Source organism: Monopterus albus, unplaced genomic scaffold (genome assembly GCF_001952655.1).
Source record: "Monopterus albus unplaced genomic scaffold, M_albus_1.0 scaffold397.1, whole genome shotgun sequence".
NCBI classification, from domain to species: Eukaryota; Metazoa; Chordata; class Actinopteri; order Synbranchiformes; family Synbranchidae; genus Monopterus; species Monopterus albus.
Genome location: NW_018128277.1, coordinates 129,604 through 140,016, shown reverse-complemented (window position 1 = coordinate 140,016; position 10,413 = coordinate 129,604). Strand labels below are relative to the sequence as shown.

The window sequence follows — 10,413 nt, the reverse complement described above, 5'->3', positions numbered from 1 at the left end:
CCATCAGCTGTGTTAAGCCTGGCTTGAGTTTCCAACAAGATTAATGTGTGCCCAGTACAATTCACTTAAGTTTTCAAGAAGATAAACCTGGTTTCCAGGAAAATAAATGAGAATTTAACAAGATAAAACCACTCGGATGATTTAAACCTGAGTCCAAACACACAACAGCGTCTGATATTGTAGAGAAATAATCCCAGTTTCAGATTTATCCTCAACACCGACAATTCCTCTCTTCACATACACGTCCAAGAGAGCAGGACGGGTGAGAGGGTGAGAGACACAGGAGATGAACTGCAGAGTCCCTCTCTCTCTTTGCTTCACCAGCGTGGGGGCTGAAATCGCCTGCTCAGCAGACACACGACGGCGACAACAGTGGCAGCATCATGCTTCTGTTTTCTATCCATCCATCCGTGCATCCGTCTTCAGACATCAACCTTCTCTCCATTCAGGATCCTCCACCCAGCCTCCGTTCAAACACACACCCCCGCCTGAAGACCCCGCACAATGAAACGGCGGAGCAGAGAGGGCTGTCGTGAGAGGAAGAGAGCAGGCAGCAGAGCGAGAGAGGGAGAGACGGGGGGAGGTAGAGAGTGAAAGCGTGGGTCTGTCCTCCGGTGTGCAGCAGCAGCTCAGACACTGAAAACACCTTCAGACGCAGACAGCGTCCAGGGAGGAGGGGCCGCCAGCAGGAGCAGTACTCTGCCCAGCAGCCAATCACAGTGCTGGCTTTTAGCTGTGATGTCATCAAGTCATTAGCATAAAGAGCAGAGTGGGAGGAGGGAGAGAGAAAGAGGGAGGGCTGAAGGCTGAGCGCTTCTGTTCACACTGAGGGTAAAATTAAGACTCAGAAGAAGAATCCTGTTAAAAAGCAGCTGACAGTGTAGAAAGCCAAACAGATACAGCTTCATGGTTTATGAGAGGAGTAACATGACAGATTCTAAAGACTAGTGTGACGATTCATACTGCAAAAACAGCCTGTGTTCATATGTAGGAGGCATTTAGAGGCAAAGATGGAGGAAATATAGGAATGTACACGGCCTCCAAGTTCAACTTAAATGTAGTAAAATGGATTCATTTGGTTTTCACTGCATTGCAGCTTTGACACATTTGAACCTTCATTCGTAATTTTGTTTTTTCACCTTTGTATTTGGCCGAGGAGGCCATTTTGGGCACTGTCCCAATCTTCATACAAGTGTGACTGTATGTTTCATGTGTGTGTTATATCTGTGATTTAGTGCACGTTCTCTGGGCTGCACCTTCCTTTAAGGGACATTTTTAATCTCAATAAAACAATCGTCCTCCAGGACAACACATGCATGTGATGCACACACGATGCCAACTTGTTTGTTTGTTGCATTTGGCTCTACATGGAAAAGTCAATCTGTTGACAAGAAGAGGACCAAGGACGTTGCACGGAACATATGTTGCACAACATCAGCATCCAGTTTCTGCTTGCTTGAACCGTTCAGTGTCAAACATTGGGCTGCATGCAGATCCTGCAGCCAAGCAGACATGGACGCCACGAAGGCGCCTCAAATCACTGTTGAGCCAGAAACATCAGGCAACTGAGCCGCTGCTGAAAGCGTAACCACTAACAGTCACCGTGTCACAGTTATCAATAGGCCTGTCAGACAACAAGCTCTTCTTCTCAGCACATCTGCCAGACAGAGGTTATGATGAAGTTCATAAGACCAGTGACAAGTCAGTGAAAAATGATCATTTCTTTGGTGGAAACAAGTGAAAAAGGAGAGAAAATACTCATTCAACAGAGCTTCTTCATGCTAAGAAAGAGAAGATAGAGTGCATGTGCAGAGCGGGCGAGTCGCACCAAGAAAAGGGAAACAGGGTGGAGTGTGTTGGACTCAGGATCCCTCCATGTTCCCTCTGAGCTCTCTCTCTCTCACACACACACACACACACACACACACACACACACACAAACATCTTGAGAATATCTGAGCTCTAATATTAGAACCTGTTGTGGAGATGTTCTTCCTGTCCGAGTCCTGCCAGCACTTCCTGTTTGAGCCTGCTGTCCATCAACACCACGCACACACACAGTCACCACTGTAAAAACACCAACTTTATGAACTTTGGTATAAACAAGCTGTAGGCCTCAGAACCTAAGCATAAGAAATCAAGTTAAATTTCAACCTCTCGGGTTTGTTCTTTTGTTTTTTTACAGCGTACAGATGTGACAGATGTGCAGGCTTAGAAGAGGGTGGACATGTCCAATCTTACTGAAAACACTGAGCAGAGAAAGACAATCAGCTTCACTTCCTGCATCACCGATTAGACACCGGAGCAACAGGGAGGTGAGAGTTCAGAGGTCATGGGGGCCAGACAATTCATGTGGCCCTGAAACAACTGCAGATGGCAGAAGAGCAAAAACACGGCCAGCAGGAAGTGAAAGCGAGGAGGTTACAGCAGCCTGATATTATTTAATACACACATACTGTATTTACTTTTTCACTTCTCCTCCTCTCACTGAATCACAGTTTCTTATCTTCACTGCACAAACATGACCTTTGACTTTCTGAATGAAAGTGCGCCAGCTCCACCCAGAGTGAGTTTCACTTTGACTCAGACACAGTGAAGGAGGCTGTTCACAGAGTAAAGGTGAGTGGCTTCTTTCTGACTCCATTAGTTATGTTCAGGCTCAGATCTGATGGAGATCATTACAAGACAGAAACAGTTTTTGTGACATCTGAGTCATTCAGGTGGATGTTTCCATCGAACCTGCTCAGACAGAGCCGGTCAGAGACCAGCTGGTGAACACAGTGGAACATTTAGCAGCTCCAGCACCTGAGGTTTCCCTCAGGAGGTGGTGGAGACCAAACCCAGAGCAAACAGAGGGCGCACTGGGCTGAGGCTCATCAAGAGACACGGACACACTGTGCACGGAGGAGCATGTTGATCTGTGTCTGCTGGATGCTGAAGTAGGCAGCTTTCTTCAACACGCTCGCCATAACAATGTTGTGGTCACATCTGTTGTGCCGAGTCCCCAACCAGTGTTTTTGTGAAAAATGTGAGACCAACATGGACATGTTCCACTTTTCTCTGCTGCAAACCAGCCTCGGTGTAAAACCTTGCTCCAAATACAAGATGGGCACATTTTGGTTCAACAAAGGACCTTTGTCCTGTGCCGTCCTCATTCTCTCCCCACGCCTCTCCACCGTCACACACTGGAAGCATGTGTTATATTCAATGACAGACTGCTAAACTCTGAAACAACGCCAAGCTGTAATTTAAAGTGTTATTTTAAGATTCATGCGGCAGTCCGATTTGTTGTAGTGCCTGAAACCAGAAACGGCTTCAGCAGCCATATGTGTGCAGGTCAAAGGTCAGAGGTCACAGCAAACAGACAACAGATGTGCAAACACTTCTGCAGCTGATAAACAGCCAGATTCTGCTTTGTGATGTGACCACACGTTGTGCTCTGCCGGCCCCGTGCCTGCGTGCCGAGTGTCACGCTGCGTTTCCCGCAGTCATCTGGTGTCCTCGTGGCTCAGGCCCTCAGGGTGCGCTCGCCAACAAACCAAACGCGCCATTCATCCAGAGCAGAGCTCCACCACTGACACTGCTCACAGTGGGTGTCTTGAGGATGAAACATCCTGAAACACGAGTTCCTCCTTCACTGTATGAAAAGCAGCTGCTTTGACATGTTACTCTTACATTTTGATCCCGTTCTTTGAAATCACACGTGTGCAGCAGCTCAGTGGTGAGATGCCGCAACAAGCTGAATCCAGAGCTGCTCAAACTTGTGTCTGTGCTGTGGTGAATTTCACACCGACACGCCGCCTCACCCTCCTGACCACACAGACACATTCCTGTGAGGTCAGAGCTCCAGCAGCAGCAGCCATGTTGGAGAGTGAAACAGGCCGACTCCTCAGAGGTGCTGAAACACGGTTTCCTGCCCGCTGTGTGTCTTATTTGTTTACATAAATCTGATCCCAGCTTAAAAAAATAATAATGGGAAAAGGAGGGAGAGAGAAGAGACAGGACACTTCACCTCCCACCCAGTTACACTCGCTGGAATCCAACTGCTTTGTATCGTTCCAATATTTAGCATTTATTTTGATAAGCAGCTAATCTCTTGACTTGATTAATTGCCTGGTATCTAAAATGTCAGAAAATGGTGAAAAATGCTGCATCCTCCACAATGCCAATGACTCAAATGATTCATCAGTTATCAGAACGGTTGTTGATTAATTTCCTGTCGATCAATTAATCGATTCATTGTTGCAACTCTACTTGAATTATCTAAAATGTGCCTTTACTGCTGTGCTGTTGTTATTCACACTCTGGATTCTGTGTTTGAGATCAAACAGGTTTCTCACTGATCTTATTTTAAAAAGATTACAAAACAAGAATCAATATAAATAAGGAAGAAAAACCAGAAAATGAAATAAGAAAAATACCAGAAGAGATGGGATAAGGAGAAAAGCATCTTCACTTTCACTTTACTGATGTTTTAAAAACCACAAGTCAACGCATTAAAGAGAGACACACCAGCATTCCTAGCATTCCTCCAACTGAACAGGAAGTGAGACACACACACACTCCTGTGGGGAACCAGGACAGCTCCTGCTTCTAATTATCGAGTGGCTGAGTCAGTCGGCGTCACTTTAAAGCTTCAGTGCACATTTTCAAAGAGGTCAGTATTGTCCATTTACAAATACATACCAATACAGTACTTAACGCTGCATATCCCTCGGTGACAGGGCGCTTTAGATCAGATCGCCTTCCCTCCGGGTTTCATCTAGTTTCTATGACTCACTAGCACTGCCTGCAACTTGTGCTTCTCTTATGACTCCATATTGGTTTGTCTATTCATTATTTTTTCAGTCCATCATTTAATTTAGTTCATTCAAAGTTCTTACAGCCCAGGACGACATCAAATCACTGGCTTTGTTCAGTTCACGTGCACAGGGAAAAGCTGAGGCTCCTTAAGAAGCTGTTCATGTTGATGTTCAAGACGTCTGTAGTGTTCATCCATAAAACAGCGGTGTGCGCTGCGAGCCTTCACTCGCTGCTGCGTCGCTGTAATGTCAGCGTACTGCTAGCTAAATAAACAGGCTGGTGTAATGTGGTCCACGCTGAGCAGTCATTTATATTTGGGCTTCTAGTTTTTATAAATGTTGCTACTGAAATAAAGAGGAACAGGTCCAAACCAATGTGGTTCACTCCTGTTGTAATGTCTCATGTTGCCTAATATATGGAGCACCGACACTAAAAACAGACTGATTTCTAATCAAGTTGCAGAGCAGATGGAGAAAAACGAGGCAGTGAGTCACCGAAGAGTCAGAGCAGCAGCAGCTGAGATTCAGAAGCAGACTAGCAGGTGGTCAGAGGAGGAAAAAGAAAGGGACACGAGATGAGCAGGGGAACTCAGCACATTTTCAAATCACACTGAAAATAACATGGCCAAGGTGATTTGTGGCAGCAGTGGCTTTCACCAGTTTCTCTGCCATGGAGGAAACGGTGAAGAGCACTGATCTCATCTAATCCTTATCTTATCAGGGTTGCACACTATATAAACAAAGATTTGTAGTTTTAGGGAAAGTTATGTGATTGAACTGTTAAGTTCAGATGGGATCAGACACTAGAAGGCACTTCTGGCTCAGTCCTGGACATGTATTGATGCTTGGAAGCCTTCCTGCCCTAGGAGCAGACTGTTATGGCCTTGACAACCTCTTTGTGGTTATTTTGAACTGATCTGAGGACAGAAAATAAACAGTTACCAGAAACGCCACAGGGCCGCAGCCAAGGTCCCGACAGGTCGATGGATGCCAGAGGCCACATCCAAACACTGAGGCGTGATTCATCACAATGTCGATGTTGATCCTAATGTTAATGCTGAACAAACAAGCCTTTATGTCAAAGTGGGACACAAATAAGTTCAAATTTAACACATGCAACTTAGTGACTTAACACGCAGCAACACACCACGGGTTACTGCAGCTCCATCAGTGAGGGCCACACACCAAACACACACACTCTCCTTCTGTCTCTGCCCTCACTGTAAGCAGATCTGCCTGCGTTTCCATGGCGACCGGAGGTTTTGTGTTTCCCAGGATATCATATGGAGGCATAACGCACTTGGCTTCATGTACACACACACATAGACACAGGCTGACAGCACAGGAGGTGTTCAGGTCTCAGCATTTTCAGATGTGGTGGTGTCAGCGACGGACGTCTGAAACAATGAAGGAGCCTCCATCTCATTTCTGATCGTGCCCAGTGGTCGTGGTTCCATTCACCATCATTTTAAAGTCTTCAGGTTATAATTATGTGAGAAAAGCAGCTAAAAGGTCAAACAAACAATTTATCAGTTATCAAAATTAGTTTGTCTTTCCTTTAATCTATTATGTCACCGCCTTAGTATCAGTATTTCTACATGTGACCTTTATTTTGTAAAACAATTCAAAGCTCTTCTACTTCCTACTACTACTACTACTAGTAGAACAGGTACTTCTGAGAAAGTGATACTACTGAAACTGCTCCTGTTACTACAACTCCTCCTGCTGTTCTGTTGTTCTGTTTGTTTTGAAGTTGTTTTTTTATCTTTTGTTTTCAGACTTTCCTATTATTTTACTGTGTAGAACTGGTTTTCAAAGTGTGAGGTTTTAATCCACCATACCTGGCCGTTACTCGTCATTTCCACGATATGAAAACGAGCTTTTAGCTACACTGGTGCAATTAATGTGCTGTGCACGGCCCCAGTTACATGAGCAACAAAGTAAATAAAATATAACAGCTAAAACTGTGGGTATTTAAATTACTGCTGATACTACAACTTCTTCAGCTACTTGACAACCACTAGTTAGCATTTAGCTAATCTGGCATTCAGCTCGTAGACAGCTGAAACAAAGGACCAACACACACACACACACACACACACACACGCACAGTATCCAATACAGTGCTAGTTCAATGTCATCACCCCACACATCCTCCAGCCTGCTGAGCTCAGCGTGTACAGGAAGAGGCTTCACGGAGGAGGAGGAGGAAGAGGAGAGCTGGACATTCAGACGTCTGCGCTCCATCGGCTGCATTAGAAAAACATAATTCCCTCCCATTTGGTCGACAGAGCCCAGATCTGACTGTGGCACCGGGCGGCTTCCAGGCTGCATGTGGACCCCTGAAAAAACAGGAACTGAACCCTCCAAAATAAAGTTACAGTCATGGTGCCTTTACCTTTATGCTCCCATTACCATGTAGAGTAATAGTATTTTATATCTTTGGTACATCTTGGTTTGGTTTTCAGCTTTAATCAGACACAAACTACTGGTCAACACTGATCGTCTGAATCCTGTAGAGCAGGTTTTAAACTTCCAGCACCTCTGTCTCTGTGCACACCAAGCTCTTATCCTGAGGTCACTGAACACACCAGCACTACATGCACCAACGGCTGAGACCAAGATGTGCGGCTGGCGACTTCTAAATCACTGCTTAAGACTTATGGATTTCACAAGAGTTTTACACATAGTGGAGTCTGATTTCTGTTTGATTATGGTTTTATGTCGCCTGTTTTTTTTGTGTTGCTTCCATATTCATGTATTTATTGTTTTATGTTATTCATGTGAAGCACTTTGGTCAACATTGTTTAAAAGATGCAGATTAATTGTGTCAAACTGTTGCCTCCCTAATCAAATGCCATTTTAGGTATTTAAGTATCATTAACATTATGATCATTTCTCTCAGCAGCTGAACATTTGCAGGAAAGCTCCGCCTTTAAAGTAAAAGCAAACGCCCACAGAGCTCCAGCCTTCTGCATATTTAACACTGGTGTTAATTATTCAGTGAAGTGGGAGCAGTCGACCATCAGGGTGAAAACAGCAGCCAGAGACTGTCACACACACACACACACACACACACACACACACACACACACCTCTCACTAAAGCATGTGAACAACAATCAGCACTGACTCAGTCATCTCTAACATTCTGCCTTAACCTCTAGAGTCCTGAGCTTTGGTTTCATATGCATTTTTGGTCCTCATATGAGGACGCAGGGACTCTAGAGGTTAAAATGAGAATATTGTTAGTTAAAGCATCTTATAATTATGGTGAAAGGAGCCGTGAGAAACGAAGTACTATTAAAAATAATTTATATTACTAGTTTTATACAACTGAAGAACATAAGAAAACCATTTGATATTTAATGATAAAACACTTACCACACTGTTACACATCACACTGAGTAAAGTGCAGTGTGAAGACTTCAGGCTGTGGGAATTGAATCCGATTTCAGAGCAAACAACTAATTGAAGCAATATTTGACGGATTCAATCTACATGTCACGTCGCTCCTGCATTGGCCGCAGAAAGGCTTTTGTTCTTACTCATGAGACAGTTATGTTACATCCACAGTCACAGGGTGTTAACATTAACATTCATCTCTTTATGTGTGTACATTTTTTATTGATAACTGTAATAAGTTTTTCTTTTGGTTATTATCAGGATTTTATTTTGAAGGACGCTGTGACTTTTCTTTTTAGGGCTATTCAAATAAACTGTTACTAAAAATAAAAACACTGCATTTGTCCATGTTACACTACTGCAGTGCTACACTATTAATATATCTAAATACTATTTTATAGATTTTTAAGAGGTTGTCAAAACCTCACACGTCGAGTCCGTCCCACTCACACCATGTGACCTGAGGGGGGCGCTGCTGCCACAGGTCAGACTACCGGCTCCTGATTGGCTCAGACAGATGCTCCATCATGAGCAGCGGCGTTTACTGTTTACTTGTTAATCGATTTAATTAATTAATGGAATGAATTGATTGACTCCATTTTGCAGTCTACTGAGGTCTAAACCAAAAGTTCAAAGGTCACAGCAGCCACATGCTGCCATGGATGAGGTCAGATGAGAGGAGAGATCTTTAACGTGTCGGTGTGTGTCCCTGACTGCAGGCTGAAGCTCATCAATGAGCCTCATTAGCACTGATTAGCTCCGGGTTGTTGGCAGGTGTGAGGGCCGGAGAGGAAGCAGTCTGCAGCACAGACTCATGTCATATCAGTGTCCTCATTAAGCTTCAGATCCAAAGCTCCTATTTTCCTTCTCCATCACACCACAGATGTCCATGTTGTAACGACTGTGTGGAGGCAAACTCTGTGACTACTGGACAAAGGGCAAACTAATGGCTACTGGAACCATTCAGACTCCCACAGAGGAAACAAAACCATGATGAAGCTGAGCCACAGATACGAGTTGCACGGCAGATCTGAACATGGGTCAACAATCCATATTAATAATGTCGGCCAGATAAAATGAGCCTGTTAACGCTTGCTCAGCTAATTTAGTTCCTTGAATCCGGAGGACCTGTGTGCTCTGCTGCTCAGCAGCCACAGTTCCTCATCATGAAACCTGGAAAAGCACATTTTGGAGTCAGCTAACTCAAATTTAGCTCTAATCAATTCAGCTGGTTCAAATTTAACCCTGTTACTAATTCAACATTTCATTCAGTCAGGTGTTTCAATGAGACACCAAATCGGATCAGTTCAACTTTCCAAAGTGCCAGAGAGCTTCAGGAATTCCTACAGTTACATCCGCCCACCGGCGTCCTACCTGCCAGGGCTTTGATGCGTGAGCGCTCAAACAGGCGGGCCGAGCTGTTCTCGTTGTCCCAGTCGTCGGCATCCCAGCGGTTGTTGACACCATCGCTGTACTGCTGCTGGATCTCCATGTGTTCGTACTCCGCCGCTACCGACGTCATCTTGACCTCGATGCGACTCCTCCCCCTCCCCCACCTCTGAGTCCTTCCACCTGCTGCTGTTAGAGATGGTACCTTCAAACACACCCTCGCACGCACTCAGAGCGGCTCGGACTGGTTGGTCCAAAACCTGTAGAGATCAGAACAGAGTCTGCGTTAGTGGAAGAATCTGACAGATCAGTGCTAATTTAGGGGTACAGCTGTGTGCTACTGTCCAGGGACCCTGCTGAGTCAGCAATAGAAAGAGAAGCAAAAGAAACGGTGCACAACCAGAGGGAAGCACGGATTCTACTAAACGTCACATCATCTTGGATGCAGGTGAAAGCGTAAAGGCTTCTACAACAGGAGGTAGAGCTGACTGTTTGATTCCCGGCTACTCTGGTCCACATGTTGAAGTGGCCTTGAGGAAGACACGGAAGCCCAAGGTGCTACTGGTGGCTGCACCGCCGGTGTGTGAATGTGTAAAAAGTGCTTTGAGTGTGCTGCAATGCACCTAAAGTGCTATACAAACATTCACCAACAATCCAAAGCAGACTTCCAAACCATTACGAGCTAACCAAAGCAACACCAGGGTTTGGCTTGTGGCTTGAACAGACCCTGATGAAGGCCACACGCCAAAGCACATTGGTCTATACACAGAGTGGATGTAGGACCTTAACATTAGACTGCACCAGAAACAAACCGCTCT

The 10,413-nt window shown here is 45.0% G+C and overlaps 1 protein-coding gene across 2 annotated transcripts in view; it reads right to left on the bottom strand.

Annotated features, from left to right (window-relative positions):
* The window catches only part of LOC109951598 (spectrin beta chain, non-erythrocytic 1), a 96,615-nt gene that overhangs the window by 57,711 nt on the left and 28,491 nt on the right, over window positions 1-10,413 (bottom strand). For both annotated transcript variants that reach the window (XM_020586197.1, XM_020586198.1), the window contains exon 2: window positions 9,581-9,855. In XM_020586197.1, coding sequence (XP_020441853.1) covers window positions 9,581-9,728 — 148 coding nt within the window. In that variant the 5' untranslated portion in view covers window positions 9,729-9,855. The remainder of the gene's footprint in view (window positions 1-9,580; window positions 9,856-10,413) is intronic.